The sequence below is a fragment of the Megalops cyprinoides genome, chromosome 1 (assembly GCF_013368585.1).
Source record: "Megalops cyprinoides isolate fMegCyp1 chromosome 1, fMegCyp1.pri, whole genome shotgun sequence".
Taxonomy (NCBI): Eukaryota; Metazoa; Chordata; class Actinopteri; order Elopiformes; family Megalopidae; genus Megalops; species Megalops cyprinoides.
In genome coordinates this window covers 1,883,038-1,900,000 of record NC_050583.1, presented here as the reverse complement: position 1 = coordinate 1,900,000, position 16,963 = coordinate 1,883,038, and the positions used below count along the sequence as shown (strand labels likewise).

At 50.4% G+C, this 16,963-nt stretch overlaps 2 protein-coding genes across 2 annotated transcripts in view; one reads left to right on the top strand and one right to left on the bottom strand.

Moving 5' to 3' along the window:
• LOC118779987 (protein HID1-like) overlaps positions 1 to 4,781 on the top strand; it is a 21,298-nt gene extending 16,517 nt beyond the window's left edge. The window contains exons 13-19 of the mRNA XM_036532372.1: positions 1 to 37; positions 502 to 729; positions 1,062 to 1,210; positions 1,743 to 1,829; positions 2,042 to 2,133; positions 3,813 to 3,971; positions 4,521 to 4,781. The exon at positions 1 to 37 is cut by the window's left edge and continues 128 nt beyond it. Of these exons, the coding sequence (XP_036388265.1) occupies positions 1 to 37; positions 502 to 729; positions 1,062 to 1,210; positions 1,743 to 1,829; positions 2,042 to 2,133; positions 3,813 to 3,971; positions 4,521 to 4,584 (816 nt within the window). The 3' untranslated portion in view covers positions 4,585 to 4,781. The remainder of the gene's footprint in view (positions 38 to 501; positions 730 to 1,061; positions 1,211 to 1,742; positions 1,830 to 2,041; positions 2,134 to 3,812; positions 3,972 to 4,520) is intronic.
• A 3,638-nt stretch (positions 4,782 to 8,419) lies between these two features.
• Positions 8,420 to 14,537, bottom strand: LOC118781163 (proton channel OTOP3-like). Its single transcript, XM_036534077.1, has 8 exons — positions 14,180 to 14,537; positions 11,770 to 11,906; positions 11,596 to 11,654; positions 10,826 to 10,968; positions 9,635 to 10,312; positions 9,470 to 9,486; positions 9,054 to 9,218; positions 8,420 to 8,808 (listed from the first exon to the last, which is right to left on the bottom strand). Exons 1-8 carry the CDS (start codon positions 14,535 to 14,537, stop codon positions 8,638 to 8,640), a joined length of 1,728 nt encoding a protein of 575 aa, XP_036389970.1. The 3' UTR covers positions 8,420 to 8,637.
• Between the last annotated feature and the right edge of the window lie 2,426 nt (positions 14,538 to 16,963).

Here is a 16,963-nt window from a genome sequence, read left to right as displayed (position 1 = left end):
GAGGTCTTCAACAACATCATCCAGTACCAGTTCGACGGTGAGGCTGTCCGAGTCACGGGCTCAGACCCAAAACAGGCCTCTGTAGGGTAGCGAACAGTAGTGCTTGGGGTTTAGTCCCAGAGTGTAGCGGTTTCAGTCCGCAAGTAAGGCGCTGTTGTCATTGCTTTGACCAGGCCACTTAACCTAAATTTCGTCAGTTAGTATCCAAGCTCCGGTCTTTACGTCACCCTCTGCCAGGCTGTGGTGAAGCCTTGTCTCTTCCAGTATTTTCCCAATGGGATCGAGCATCATTAGTGCTACAGTGCAGCTGTGCTCATAATGGCCTGTTTTTAATATGAATCTGAATACAAATGCTCAATAAATAAACTCAAAGCCTTGTTCCAGTGTTGGCTTTTGAGGAGCTTTTCTGAGCGCAGGTAAAATCAGGTCTGTGTTGTGCTCAGCGTTTTGGTTTGCCGGAGACGGTGACGTAACAGGTGCTCTCCTTCGCCCCTCCCACAGGTAACTGCAACCTGGTGTACGCCATCATCCGCAAGCGTAGCGTCTTCCACCAGCTGGCCAACCTGCCGTCCGACGCCGCCTCCATCCAGAAGGCCCTGCAGAGGAAGAGGAAGTCGCCGGGGGGCATCTCCCGCACCGCCTCCCAGGAGACGGTTTCCATGGAGGGCTCCCACCCCGCCATCCCCGCCGAGCCGGGCACGCTCAAAACCAGCCTGGCGGCCACGCCAGGTACACACCCCCTCCCACACCTGTCAGTGTCTTACAGCAGTCTGCAGGTAGCGATCCTCAAAGTCCTCTGCTCCACACACAGGTGATGTTCCGGTATAGCTGTCTACTGTGGAGTTCAGCTGTTCATATGAAATGCTCAGGGTTTAAATGAATGAAAGATCCACACTGTTAGTGTTCCAACCCTCCCACGAGGTCACGGTTCTCCATCCTTTCTGGAAGCAGATTTGTGGTCAGTGTGGAAGTGCGGAGTGGTTCCTGGCTGAATGTGACTTTAGCTTGACTGACATCCCCTGTTGTGGTGAAGCTGTGTTGCCCTCGCTGTCCCCCCGCAGCCATCGACAAGCTGACGGAGAAGTCGCAGGTGTCCGAGGATGGCACCATGGTCTCCGTCCAGCAGAAGGACTCTCCGCAGACCCCGTCGGACCACAGCTGCGCCGCCGGTGCCAGCGACACCGAGTCCAACTCGGGGAGGGACAACGAGGTACAAGCAGAGGCGAACAGGAGAGCCCGGCTCGAGCTGTGACGGGCTAACCCCCCCAGCCCCCCCGATAAGACGGCCCGGTTTTTACAGCAGCCCCTCAGGGAAGCTGTCAGCATGTCTTTACCTGTGTTTACCTGCATTTCAGCGCTGTGTCCTGCTAGCTGTCTGACAGAATACTCCACCTCCTTCACTGTAAATTTAGTGGGAGGAGTTACTAATGAATGGGAGGAGGTATGTTTACGTTGGAGGAGTTTCCAGTATGTATGAAAGGTTTTACAAGTTTGTGTGGGAGGAGTGACTGTTGTATGGGAGGGGCTGTATGTGTTCATCGGAGGGGATACCTGTGTGTGGGAGGGGTTACTTGTATTTATAGGAGGAGCTAACCCTTGTTGGGAAGGACATGCCCTTGTGAGGTGGGCGGCTTTAGAGGTACGTGTGGTTAGAATGCGGGTGTTGGCGTGTGTTTGGGCTGTGCTGTGTAGCGGCAGGGCTCAGCAGCAGAGTGAGTGACGGCAGTGTCCCCTCCTTTCAGGACGTCTTTTACACGGAGACGGAGACGGAGAGGAAGCGGCTGTCCAGCACGTCGTCGGCCACCGTGTGGACGCCCACGCCAGACTGGGTGAGCAGATCCCTCTCACGCGGGAAGGGAACTCCCATCTGGGACAGCTGGAGAATGACGTGTAGTGACTCAAACCTGCCACCCTCTGCCTGCTTGTCTCTGATAGATTCTTACCTGCCTCCTCTCTCCCACCGTCGGCCAAAGTGTAACCTGTCCTCTGTCCCCCTCTCTCAGGTAAACTCTGACCTGTCCTCTCTCGTTCTCTCGGGCAGGTGCTCTCCTGGAAGAGTAAGCTTCCTCTGCAGACCATCATGCGTCTGCTGCAGGTGCTGGTTCCCCAGGTGGAGAAGATCTGCATCGACAAGTGAGACACTGCGTCTCCCCTAACACAGAGAGAGACGTCCCTAACACAGAGAGAGAGAGAGAGAGACCTCCCTAACACACAGAGAGAGAGACGTCCCTAACACACAGAGAGAGAGAGAGAGACGTCCCTAACACAGAGAGAGAGAGAGAGAGAGAGAGAGAGACGTCCCTAACACAGAGAGAGACAGAGACGTCCCTAACACACAGAGAGAGACGTCCCTAACAGAGAGAGAGAGAGACGTCCCTAAGAGAGAGAGAGAGACGTCCCTAACACAGACAGAGACGTCCCTAACACAGAGAGAGAGAGACGTCCCTAACACAGAGAGAGAGAGAGACGTCCCTAACACAGAGAGAGAGAGAGACGTCCCTAACACAGAGAGAGAGAGAGAGACGTCCCTAACACAGAGAGAGAGAGAGAGACGTCCCTAACACAGAGAGAGAGACGTCCCTAACACAGAGAGAGAGAGAGAGACGTCCCTAACAGAGAGAGAGAGAGACGTCCCTAACACACAGAGAGAGAGAGACGTCCCTAACACAGAGAGAGACGTCCCTAACAGAGAGAGAGAGAGAGAGAGACGTCCCTAACAGAGAGGGAGAGAGATGTCCCTAACACACAGAGAGAGACATCCCTAACACAGAGAGAGAGAGACATCCCTAACACAGAGAGAGAGACGTCCCTAACACGCAGGAGAGACGTCCCTAACACAGAGAGAGAGACGTCCCTAACACGCAGGAGAGACGTCCCTAACACGCAGGAGAGACGTCCCTAACATGCAGAGAGAGACGTCCCTAACACAGAGAGAGAGAGAGACGTCCCTAACACAGAGAGAGAGAGAGAGAGAGACGTCCCTAACACACAGAGAGAGAGACGTCCCTAACAGAGAGAGAGAGAGAGAGAGAGAGAGAGAGAGAGAGACGTCCCTAACAGAGAGGGAGAGAGAGAGAGACGTCCCTAACAGAGACAGAGAGAGACGTCCCTAACACAGAGAGAGAGAGAGACGTCCCTAACAGAGAGAGAGAGACGTCCCTAACAGAGAGAGAGAGAGAGAGAGACGTCCCTAACAGAGACAGAGAGAGACGTCCCTAACACACAGAGAGAGAGAGACGTCCCTAACAGAGAGAGAGAGACGTCCCTAACAGAGAGAGAGAGAGAGAGAGACGTCCCTAACAGAGACAGAGAGAGACGTCCCTAACACAGAGAGAGAGAGAGACGTCCCTAACACAGAGAGAGAGAGAGAGAGAGACGTCCCTAACACACAGAGAGAGAGACGTCCCTAACACACAGAGAGAGAGAGAGACGTCCCTAACAGAGAGAGAGAGACGTCCCTAACAGAGAGAGAGAGAGAGAGAGACGTCCCTAACAGAGACAGAGAGAGACGTCCCTAACACAGAGAGAGAGAGAGACGTCCCTAACAGAGAGAGAGAGAGAGAGAGAGACGTCCCTAACAGAGAGGGAGAGAGATGTCCCTAACACACAGAGAGAGACATCCCTAACACAGAGAGAGAGATGTCCCTAACACACAGAGAGAGACGTCCCTAACACGCAGGAGAGACGTCCCTAACATGCAGAGAGAGACGTCCCTAACACACAGAAAGACGTCCCATTGCGGGGTGATGTGTCAGAGGGAACTGAAACCCTCAGGCAGGGCCGTGACCCGTGTCCCGCTGTCCCTCCCCCAGGGGCCTGACGGACGAGTCGGAGATCCTGAAGTTCCTCCAGCACGGAACGCTGGTGGGCCTCCTTCCCGTCCCGCACCCCATCCTTATCCGGAAGTACCAGGCCAACGCCGGCACCGCCATGTGGTTCCGCACATACATGTGGGGCGTGATTTACCTGCGGTGAGTCAGGGGTCAGAGGTCAGAGGTCAGAGGGCGATGGGCGATGGGCAGTGGGTGGGAGTGCTGTGCTTCCAGCTCTGAAATGAGATAAGGAAGCCGCACCTGCCTAGGGGTTCCTGCATACAGCAGCTGGCGAATGTGCTGTTGAACTTGGGTGGGGTTTTTTGTGGGCCTGCTGCAGTCTGGCCGTGCACGTCGGTGTGAGATTGTGTTTGTATTCTTTTGGCATGGTGCTTTAGGGCTTCATGCTTGTGCAGATGCTGCAGTTTCTGCGCAGATTCACTGACCTTCAGCTCATCTGGATTGCTCAGCCTGTTCACTGTCCCTGCTGTACCGGCCCATCCACATGCCATGCAGATCAGTGGATATGCGCAGGCTGTGTGGCATCTGCACAGCAGGGCCCCCTAAAACATGATGGTGTGCATGCGTTTCCATCCGCAGCGCTTCCTCAGGGACAGCTGCGATTGGCTGCCGTCACACAAAATAAGCACGGTAACTGATTCGGTGGATTTTTCCTGATTTTTTTTTTCCTCTGCTCTGTCTCCATAGTAACGTGGATCCCCCGATTTGGTACGACACAGACGTGCGGCTTTTCGAGATTCAGAGGGTGTAGCGGGGCGGAGCCGAGCAGAGTGACTGACAGCAGCAGGACTGGGCCGTATTCCGAATCCCACCCCCCCACATCAGTCTGTGTGAGGAAGAGGAGGAGTGAGGAAGACGGGGGGTCACAGCGACTCACGTGGCCTGAGACTCCACCGGGGGGTTTTTCTTTTTTGTATGATTATTTTTATCATTATTAAAATTGTTAAAGTGGCCATAAGCTTCTGGACCCTGTGGAACATCAAAGTGTCCATCCTGTGCTCTGTGACTGTGAGGAGCTCTGTGTGTCTGTGAGGAGCTCTGTGTGGCTGTGAGGAGCTCTGTGTGTCTGACTGTGAGGAGCTCTGTGTGTGACTGTGGAGGAGCTCTGTGTGTCTGACTGTGAGGAGCTCTGTGTGTCTGACTGTGAGGAGCTCTGTGTGTGACTGTGGAGGAGCTCTGTGTGTCTGACTGTGAGGAGCTCTGTGTGTCTGACTGTGAAGAGCTCTGTGTGACTGTGAGGAGCTCTGTGTGTCTGACTGTGAGGAGCTCTGTGTCTGTCTGTGAGGAGCTCTGTGTGACTGTGAGGAGCTCTGTGTGACTGTGGAGGAGCTCTGTGTGACTGTGGAGGAGCTCTGTGTGTCTGACTGTGAGGAGCGCTGTGTCTGTCTGTGAGGAGCTCCGTGTGTCTGACTGTGAGGAGCTCTGTGTGACTGTGAGGAGCGCTGTGTCTGTCTGTGAGGAGCTCTGTGTGTCTGTGAGGAGCTCTCTGTGACTGTGAGGAGCTCTGTGTGACTGTGAGGAGCTCTGTGTGTCTGACTGTGAGGAGCTCTGTGTGACTGTGAGGAGCTCTGTGTGACTGTGGAGGAGCTCTGTGTGACTGTGGAGGAGCTCTGTGTGACTGTGGAGGAGCTCTGTGTGTCTGACTGTGAGGAGCGCTGTGTCTGTGAGGAGCTCTGTGTGTCTGACTGTGAGGAGCTCTGTGTGACTGTGAGGAGCGCTGTGTCTGTCTGTGAGGAGCTCTGTGTGTCTGACTGTGAGGAGCTCTGTGTGACTGTGAGGAGCTCTGTGTGACTGTGAGGAGCTCTGTGTGACTGTGAGGAGCTCTGTGTGTCTGACTGTGAGGAGCTCTGTGTGACTGTGAGGAGCTCTGTGTGACTGTGAGGAGCTCTGTGTGTCTGACTGTGAGGAGCTCTGTGTGTCTGACTGTGAGGAGCTCTGTGTGACTGTGAGGAGCTCTGTGTGACTGTGAGGAGCTCTGTGTGTCTGACTGTGAGGAGCTCTGTGTCTGACTGTAGTGCTGCTCTTTCTCTGAACCCCTGAGCCAAACTGCCAAGGTTCACCTGTGGATGGGCGGAGGGAGAGAGAGAGAGATGAAGGAAGGAGAGAGAGAGAGAGAGAGGGGGGGGAGATGAAGGAGGGAGAGAGAGAGAGAGAGAGATGAAGGAAGGAGGGAGAGAAAGAGAGATGAAGGAGGGAGAGAGAGGGAGAGAGAGAGATGAAGGAAGGAGGGAGAGAAAGAGAGATGAAGGAGGGAGAGAGGGAGAGAGAGAGAATTGGGGGACTCCATTACTACACGGGGATTACATTTGGAGCCATTAGCTGCCAGCTAAAGGTCAGAACACCCACAACAGGTAATGCTTCCAGCCACTCTTCCTGGTCTTTCAGGTGATGAGTGGGCCATGGTCTGTGTCATAGCTGTAGTTTGGAAATCCCTTGTGAAAAATAGAACGTTCTTTGCCTACATTATGTGTTTAGCCATAGCACCTCTTAGTTTGACCTCTTTATGTAGCTTGATTTTTTTAACTGGTGCAGTGAAGGTGACCTTCCCAGGCACAGAGCACTGTGTCCCAGCCTGGTCTGGCATCCCAGCCTGGTCTGGCATCCAGGGCCTTTCAGACTGCTGCATACTCCCCAGCTTGAGCATTCAAAAGCTGTCTCGAGCAGCTGTGGTCCTGTCTCGAGCAGCTGTGGTCCTGTCTCGAGCAGCTGTGGTCCTGTCTCGAGCAGCTGTGGTCCTGTCTCGAGCAGCTGTGGTCCTGTCTCGAGCAGCTGTGGTCCTGTCTTGTGCAGCTGTGGTCCTGTCTCGTGCAGCTGTGGTCCTGTTCCTGTCTCGAGCAGCTGTGGTCCTGTCTCGTGCAGCTGTGGTCCTGTCTCGAGCAGCTGTGGTCCTGTCTCGTGCAGCTGTGGTCCTGTCTCGAGCAGCTGTGGTCCTGTTCCTGTCTCGAGCAGCTGTGGTCCTGTCTCGAGCAGCTGTGGTCCTCTCTCGAGCAGCTGTGGTCCTGTCTCGAGCAGCTGTGGTCCTGTCTCGTGCAGCTGTGGTCCTGTCTCGAGCAGCTGTGGTCCTGTCTCGTGCAGCTGTGGTCCTGTTCCTGTCTCGAGCAGCTGTGGTCCTGTCTTGTGCAGCTGTGGTCCTGTCTCGTGCAGCTGTGGTCCTGTTCCTGTCTCGAGCAGCTGTGGTCCTGTCTCGTGCAGCTGTGGTCCTGTCTCGTGCAGCTGTGGTCCTGTTCCTGTCTCGAGCAGCTGTGGTCCTGTCTCGTGCAGCTGTGGTCCTGTCTCGAGCAGCTGTGGTCCTGTCTCGTGCAGCTGTGGTCCTGTCTCGAGCAGCTGTGGTCCTGTCTCTGGCTGCGTTTGGTGGCTGAGCCGTTCTGATGCACACTCGTTCTCTCAGTGAAGGAGAGGGTGGGAAGGGAGATGTGCTGTTGAATTTTGGTGATGAATTTTGAAGCTGTTGCCATAGGTGGATGATCTCCTGTGACCTCTCTTTGTGTTTTCATTTTCTTTAGTCTTTAAATGTTTACTCAGCAGCAGTTTATGAGCTCACTCAAAATGGCCACTTTAGCTCTCTCTTTAAAAGAAAGGCCCATGCCCATTCTCCTTCACTCCTCAGCTTTTCTGTCGCCGGGTGAAGTCCTGTCTTCTTTCGCCGCTGTTTAATTGTGCTTTTTTGCACTGTCACATGGCTGTGGTTTTGAAGGTCCCTGTTGCAGCCTCAGGTGTTGACACACGGCTGTGTTTAGGCCTTAAACACGGTTCAGAATGGGATTTATCTCAGTGGATCCTAAACCAGGAAATCGTTTGCTGCCACTTTTGAGATCTCTCCAACCTTCAATCTCGGTTTTGGGACGTTAGCATCTCTCACAGGTGCTTATTTTCCTGCTTACAATGTCGTGTGGCCATGCCTGATTATCAATGCCAATGTGTTAACACCGCTCTATACAGGCAAACGACAAACAAAAAAAAAAACTAATGCAAAAAAAATCTACTTTGTGTGTCATGTATGAAATATTTTTTTCCCTTGAAATATATGTAGAGTATATTATCAAATAAAACATTTGTAACTGAAAATAATAAAGAATCTTGTGTTATCAGTTACTACTGAGAGATTACAACTGATGGATGTGTGTGTGTGTGTGTGTGTGTGTGTGTAGCTGAGCTCTGTGAATCGCTATACTTAGCTGGCACAAGGTAACTGACCACACCTACGTGGATCTGGAGAGAGACCTCATGACCATGCCATCAAAGGAAATGGACAGAGAAATGAATTACATTTAGACTGTTTACAATTTTGTTTTCTTTGAAAGGGCATGTTATTCAAACCCCATTATGCTGTATGCAGCGATATGAGCTGTAGCTCAGACCAGCATCTATGACATCATCAGCCGGGGGGCGGGCAGGGGGGTTGGGCTGCAGGCTAACACGGAAGCCCTCATAAAGGTGATGTGTCATGCTAAAGATGGACCGTGTCAAATTACAGTTTCAGATCAGAATTTAATTCTGCTGGAGGAAAAATGGGACACTGCATACTCCATCAAAACTGGAAAGCCTGGGACCTAAAATATTCACATATGGACACATCGGGCGTTCTATTTGAAACACACAGAACATACAATTTACATCTGAGACATGTTCTTTGCAGCAAATCTTCTTATAGCTCAAGGGCTACATGTTCCTTCAGGTGTCCAATCTTTGCAAATGACCCCTCAAGGTTCAGATCAGATCTTTTCGTTTTGTGTGGAAGATCAGAGGCGATTTGGAGAGACGGTTGTAAGCCCGGGGGGAGTCCCCGTGCCCCCCCCCCCGGGGTTCAGGCAGTGATCAGCAGCTCCATCAGGGCCCCCACAGAGTGCATCCGGTAGAAGACCCCCAGTGGCTGGCCCAGGTTGACCAGGATGAACCAGGCTGTGAACCCGTAGAACTCTTTCCCCAGGCCATTCTCAAACTGGGGGTGCACACCAAAGGCGGGGATCACCCACAGCTGCGAGAGATTGGGGAGGGGGGGGGGATTTCACAATAAATGCAAAGATAAAGGGTTTCAACAAGCTAATGCCATCATGCAACACTCTCTACAGGCTCATAAATGAATGCTCTTTACAATGCATGCCTGACTTAGCTTAAAAACAATGTACTCCTTTTTGATTCATCATTACTCGCTATGATCATGAAGACAACAGTCCCTCCCTCTTTGCATGGTTTAGTGACGGAAGCACTAAGCTCACCCACCATAATATTTGCCAGAATCAGGAACGCGCAGATCTCCTGTGTGACTCTCTTGGCCCGTGAACTTTTGTCATCTGTTTTTCCGTCAACAGATGGCGATGTTGACACTTTGTTTTTTCTCAGTAAAGAGCCTCCTGCGGGTCCGTCCACCACCTCCATGGTGTTCTTCTGCACAGGGGCAGAGACAGAAAGTGCTGTTTAGGGTTTTATCTCTCTTTAATAAACCTTAACTGCTGAACCTTTGCTGCTGTAAGTTAATGACCACATGCAGCTGTGAGTCCAGTCATTTGTCACTGAGCATTGTTAATGACTCGCAGATACTCATATCCATATTTATACAGCCGAATATTTAGGGGAATAATTCTATTTCAGAATGCTGTTTCTGAAGGTTATAACAGCGGTGATCCAGGTGATCACACCTGCAGGCACAGGTGTCCTGAAACAGCACATCACATCATGACTGAGGGTTACTCAGACATGCTCTTACCACCCCTAAACACTCCTGGCTCATCCACAGGCGTCCTGAACGAAGACAGAAACTGAAAAATGAGTTAAAACGTTAAAACAGAGCAGGGAAAACGGACTGGCCTCGAGTGTGGAGCTCCTGGCCCCTCTCTCCCGGCTGGGGTGCCGGTGGAGGCCCTCGATGATGAAGATGTTCTGCAGGACGAGCTCCAGCAGGCTGAGGAGCGAGTAGGAAAGGTCCAGGCTCGGCAGCAGCCCGCTAGGCCCGACGGCCAGGGCGGCCACCAGCGAGAAGTAAGAGAGCGAGAGCTGTCCCAGGGCGGCTCCTACCAGCAGCAGGACGTCCAGGCTGCGGGTGGGGTTGTGCCCGCCATCATGCTCCCGCCTCTCCATCCTCTGCACCACCATGCCCGCCAGCGAGCACAACGACATGACAGGCACCACGGCCAGGTGGTAGCCGTAGAAGGCCACGAAGGCGGTGGTGCGGTGCCGGGGGGTGCCCACCCACACCTGGTACAGCGCGAAGATGGCCACGCCCACCAGGAGAGTTAGCAGGCCGGCCACGGGTCCAAGGAGCACCCCGCCGCGGTGCACGATGCGCAGGGTGACCCGCCGGGCGTGGCCTCCGTGAGACACGCCCCCCGCCGGCCGCCCCACGTTCTTCCACATCACGTACAGCAGGCACCCCGCCATCAGGTAGTACTCGATGTTGAAGGGGTACAGCACCTCGTAGCCCTTCCGGAAGGCCAGACACGCCGCAGATGCACTGCACTGACACAAGGTGGCGTTGCTGAGGTCTGAAAAAAAAAAACAAAAACAGGAATGTTGTGATGTAGCCTGCCACATAGAGTCAGTCAAAATCTGAATATGAAATATGTGCAATGCATAATTTTTGTGGCACTTCTAGCACTTAATTTCACAGTAGCTGCTACTTTCCTCCTCGTCTGAGAATGAGGCAGGTACATTATCACTGATATGGGTTCAGCTGATCTGGGCAGAATCCCGCTGCGTGTGAGTGATCTGTGGGGTAAATGACTCTCTGCAGCGGGACGCAGCAGGGCTGGAGCGGCAGGCCCAGCTGGGTGGAGCTGCTCTTAGGCAGCTCATTAGTGCAGCCGTTTGCACAGTGCGATGCTTTTTATAGTTTTTGCTAATAACACGTCTCAGCAGAAAATGGCCCGTTGCTAGAGAAACGCGTTATTGCCATGCATTTTGATTGATTTATTTGATTGATTAATGATGGCCTTTGATTTATGACGGCTGGTTGGGTCATTAAGCAGCCCACGCGCCGGGGTGGGGTGAGGCCGTGCCTGAGTCCTCTGCGCTCTCCGGCAGGGAGGAATTGCTGAGGGAGACCTCCTTCTCCAGCTCGATCTCCTGGTGCACCGTGTCCTCCGTCACAGCATTCAGCCAGAGCAGCAGGTCAGCACTGAGAGTGAGAATCAGGCCCGACCTGAGACATACACACACACGCACACACGCACACGCACGCACGCACGTACACACACGCACACGCACGCACGCACGTACACACACGCACACACACACGCACGCACACACACGCACGCACACGCACGCACGCACATACACACACGCACACACACACACGCACACACACACGCATGCACACACACGCACGCACACGCACGCACGCACGCACACGCACATACACACACGCACACACACACACGCACACACACGCATGCACGCACACACGCACGCACGTACACACACGCATGCACGCACACACACACACACACATGCAGATACACACACATACACACATGCACAGATGCACACATACATGAATACACACACAGACATGCATGCACATACATAAACACACACACATACACACACAGTATTTAGGCATAATTGTAGTCTATCTTGACCCGTACTGGAGTATTTTTTGTTGGAGAAATTTGCGTGTTTCTGTATCACTTATTCTTGTCTGACATCTGTCCCATACTTGTCAGTTTGTGTATTTACATGCCTCGAACATCAGTAGTAACAATAACTGAATAATTTCGATCAATTGACTGTCAGACAGCATGATGTTTTCTTCAAATGAAAAGCGCACCTGGTCTGGACCTTGTGTTTGTGAATGCAATCCTTGGAGTGAGCCCAGAGCAGGTATGTCTGCAGGTAAGTAAAGAAAATCAGGGAAATGATGATGATGATGATGATGATGATGATGATGATGAAGATGATTATGGTAATATAACAGACTGTTGGAGCAGTGATAGGTCCCCACCTGTAGGGCCAGGAAGGGGGCCTCGATGAAGGGGAAGATGACTTTGGCCAGCGGCTTGCACTCCACCATAATTATGACATACCCCATTCTGAAGACATGCAGCAAGAGACTGAAGGCTGCAAACAGCATCAGGACCACTGCCATGGAAACAACCATTCAGTAAGCCAATCAGATCATACCATCAGGACCACTGCAATGGGGAAAATTTTGAAACACTAGCACATTAGACTTGGTTTCACACAGTTCAACTGGAGGTAATTCATATCAATGGAAAATACTTGGCTTTTCTAATACTAGCCGTTGTGTAAGAAGTAACACGCTCACATATCTCTATGCCATACATACCTAAAATTTCCATTACTCCGGTGCACAAAGAGTCCACAAAAGTGATTACATAAGTTACACAATATGCAACGTTTTAACTTTTTTGTAAACAAATATGCCTGGATAAGTAAGGCTGCTCAGGAAGAAATTCAAGAAATTAAGGAAGAAAAAAAATGGCGCTTTTTAACCACTCCAGCAGTGTTACTTGAGCATTTTGGCAAACCCTTTACTGGACCAAAGGATAATCCGTCTTGTTGCCTGGGTTGCATGTCTCATCCTGAGCTGACCTTTGACTTGAGGGCAGTGGTAATATCCCCTTATTCTCGTACTGTACTAGAAGTGAACAGCAGGGGCAGCATCCCAACTTTACACTCACCAAACCCCACAAGGACACAAACCAGAGCTGAGCTCACTAAGGCACCAGTCCTTACACAAATGATTAGGGGAAACATTATTCTAATTCTTTGATATCCAAGAGGAAATTAGCGTGGCTGCACATGCGTAACATGTTTTTATGTTCACTTGTTTTTCATGTGAAGCATTTTCATTCACAGAATGAAAACAGACTTCAGGTGAAAGTGTCAAACAGAAAGCGACCTGAACTCTCTCCTGGGTGGGACCGTGGCTCGGGTAATCATCGACTTATTATTCATCAGAGAAAACAACTAATCAAAATAAAAATGCCACCGCAATGATAGGCGCTTACTCAAAGAGACCATAAACCTAATTTCCTGCAGGTCTCAGCCCTTTTGTATGAGATATTGCCTCTGAGAGATGAATGTCCTCATTTTCCTCTCACTTCATGAACATGGTCACTGGTAGAAAATGTTTAGCCTATCGAAATAATCCTTGTCATGTGACTATGAAGTCTCCAATGAGAAAAAGAGAAAAAGCAGGGTATGTGATAACAATCGTAAGGTGCATATTTACTAATGAAGGAGGGGGGATTTTCTATTTGCATCAGCGACAGCATTTTACTTTTCAGAGGGTCTTATTAAGCCTTCACAGCTGTAAATAATGGCCATGATACTTTTCATAAACATAAACACACATTACAGCCACTTCATAAAAACTGACATAAGGTAATAAAGCACACAGTGATAAGCTCTATGACACCAATGACAAAGTAATTTGCTGCTAAACTGGTTTTAATACATACTCATGACAGCAGTTATGATGCATTATTCAGTGATTATGAAGGTGTTATAAATGTTGCATCAACCCACTTCAGTTGAAGTCTACGTGTAAACAGGCCTCCGGATGTATTCCACTGTTTCATTCCATTTATGCTGGAAACTGACTGCACAGCTGGAAACTGACTGAACCATTTGTGCCACTGTGTAGTCTTTTAGTCATTTAACTTTTTAGTCTTTTTACCCATGCACTGTGTCCTTTACCCATGTACTGTTCACTGTTTTTATCTGTTTATTTATTTATTTATTTATTCTTTTTGCACTTCCGCACTTTTAATGGTTGTATTATGGTTTTTATTATGAATGTACTGTATGTCAGCGAGCAGCTGGATAACTTAATTTCCCACTGGGATTAATAAAGTACATATCTATCTATCTATCTATCTGAATTTTACATTAGAAAATGTGTCATGATAGCCACCAAGCTAAATAACCATGGTGCCAATGAGTCAAATATTTTCAATTTTCTTTCAATTTTTTATCCAGGCAAATTAAAAAATCAAAAATATGGACTGTGGCTCTTAGGTGCTGCCATGAATCAATGCTGTTTCATCAGAACAGTTTCCATAATATGCCATACTCACAAGTAACACTCTGTAACCTGTGATTTCAGTGTAAAGGTGTATGAGAGATTTCCAGTGTACAGGTATATGATAAGTTGCCTGTGGTTGTGGTGTACAGGTGTATGAGATGTTTTCTGTGAGTGTAGTGTACAGGTATATGAGTGGTTTTCTGTGAGTGTAGTGTACAGGTATATGAGTGGTTTCCCCTGAGTGTAGCTGCGTGTGAGTGTGCTGTACAGGTGTGTGGGGAGTTGTGTGTGAGTGTGCTGTACAGGTGTGTGGGGAGTTGCGTGTGAGTGTGCTGTACAGGTGTGTGAGAGTGATGGTTACCTGTGACAGCGATGCCTCCGGCGTGGTGGTCCGTGTGGGGGGATATACCTGGCTGCCTCCGGGCCCAGAGGAGGTACCACAGCATCCAGGCTACGCTCAGACTCATCAGCACCAGGAGGAAGACCAGGGGCTCCTGGTGCCGCAGGCCCTGGGGGTTAAAGGCCTGCCCCGCCACCAGCGCGGCGCCGAGCAGCACAATGTTCAACCCCAGGAGCCCAGAGAGTAGCCTCCGCCCGCTGGGGGCCCACAGCAGCACGGGGTCCAGGTCCACGCCCGTCTCCTCGTCCTCCCCCGAACCCCAGGACACGCCCACGGGAGAGCTGTCGGGCTCCGCTCCACTGCTGTGCTCTGCAGACATTCTGTCTCTCTGTCTCTATCTTTATCGCTCTCTCTCCACGCTCCCTCCACCCTCCTCCTTCTTTATCGCTCTCTCTCCACGCTCCCTCCACCCTCCTCTCTCTTTCACAAAGTTTGTCTTGTCTTCTTGCTCCCTCTTTTTTCACTGGCTCTCCGCCCTCTTTCTCGCACTCTCTTTCTCCTTTCCCTCAGCTCCTTCTCTCTCCTCCCTCCCCTTCTCTCTCTCTCTCCTTTTCTCTCTCTCTCTCTCCCTCTCTCCCGCTCTCCAGAACTCTGACGCACTGTATGGTGATAATTACACAGAGTCTGAGCCTGTGTGTGTGTGTGTGTGTGTGTGTGCGCGTGCGCCTAACTACAGCTCAATGGACTGCCCTTACCTGACTCGTTTTGCGACTCCTGCTTGCGTTGTAGAGGGTGTGAATCCGTGACCTTACATGTCTGAATGGAGATTTTCAGGCTATTAAACAGTCTCACAGTGGCAACAGTGTCAGTCACAGACGTTTAGAATCTGTTGAAACTCTGGAAAAATGTATGCAAACTGCGCTGGATAGTGGTGGAGAGTTGTGGATCCAGCGCTAGCTGTGCTGTTCCTGCTCTTTTCCTCCTTCCCCCCTCCCTGTTTACCTGGCTGTGTAGCACAATGTCTGTGTGCGACTCTGACCTTCGCATTACAGTTTCTCTGAAGGGACTGCAGTTTCAACTTTCAAACAGACTCACAGAAAAAAAAAACCTCATTCCTGTCGTTTCCTGTCGTTTTCTGTCGTTTCCAGTTGTTTCCTGTCATTTCCAGCGATACTGGAGAGATGCTGTTCTGAGGCACATGAAGACGCGACCGAACAGCTGAGCCGATCGGCACGAAGACACGTCTGTTTCGCTGCAAATCAGAGGTGGCGTTTGTCTTTCCTTTGGGCTTGTTGGAACAAGGCTTTGCCAGATATGTACCACAGAGTGTTTGTCAAGTGTGGGGTTTTGGGGAGGGATAATACAGTGGAAACATTGGCACCGCCAGAGTGCTGGAGCTACTTAAACGTCAGTCCTCAAGTGTTTGATCGCTGTTTGTGCCAGTCACAGACATCAAATAAGTCCGACGGGTCAGACTTCAAATAGCTTCCTACAGGCAGAGTTTCCGTGTAGATTTGTTTGACCGGAACTTGTTTCAAAGATTGCTTAAAGGTGTGGATAAATGGATTGTGTTTTCTGGATTTAAATTACTTGCACTGGAGGGATCTGAATTTGCTCTCTGTAATGCTACTGAAGTTAAAATATAACATTTAAAAAGAACAGTAATCATCATCTTTTCTCTTTCATAGCATATTAGTTGTCCCTATTTAATCAAGGAATGAGAAAACATGGTTGGCATGGTATTTCAATTGGTCTGTTTTAAAACCTTGTTACATGTAGCCTTACGTGTATACTAATGCATCCACAGTCATAGTATGCTTCTTTGAAAAGTGCTTTACAACTATTACAATACAAGGGACAAGACACATGCATGCACCTATGCACACACACATGCATACACACACAAGTGCACATGCACCAACACACACTCACAAGTACACACACATAACGTACACCAACATATTCATTTGGTATGACATTAATTAAGGCTGCATTGTGGAAGTGAGTCTGACTTGCTGAAACACAGCGTGAATAAAACAGAAGTAATGGGATGTGTTTGGAATTCGTTTGGCCGTGGCAGTATGGAAAGCAGTGAGCTGCCTGGGAACCGAAGTGTGTCTTGGCTGCGAGCGGTTTCAGCTGAAAGCGTATGAAAAGAAACCACGCCACCATGTTTAAAAGATGTTTGGGAGGACTGCCAGACACCTGAGTGGCCCCAAAGCACAGGAGGCTCACATGCAGAAAGCCGATTCGGTGCGGACCGGGGCATTACGGTAAGGACAGCATTACGCAGGACTGTTGGAAGGATGGACGATGTTCTTATTCGGACACTGGAACATGGTCACTTTCTGCCTGTGGTGGGTATTTTTAGCATGGAATACCCCTGCGCAAAGCCTTTCCTCACTGTGGCGACTGGCTTGCCTTATCATCTCTGGGCTCCACGCACCTCCTTCCGTCTTGATAGGAGAGAGCCAACAGGTGAAACTGGCTGGCATTTAAGGCACTCAAAGTCATGAGCCGAGAAACTGCATCAGAAGCCTGAGAACAATGACGTGTGTGTTAAATAGTCTCGACAGGAGAGGACAGGTTTATCCACTGCGCAAAAGGAGCACACAAAAAAAAACACATGTTTATAAAAAAAAAACATGTGTTGTGCCACCTAATGCCTGGAGATGCCTGGAGGCGGGTTACATGGTTTTGTTAGTCTGAGATGTCTGAGATGTCACAGTTCCGTTTCAGGTGCAGGCACAGCCGTAAGCAAGGCCAAGTGAAACACCTGAATGATTCAGCTGGGAGGGGAAGCTT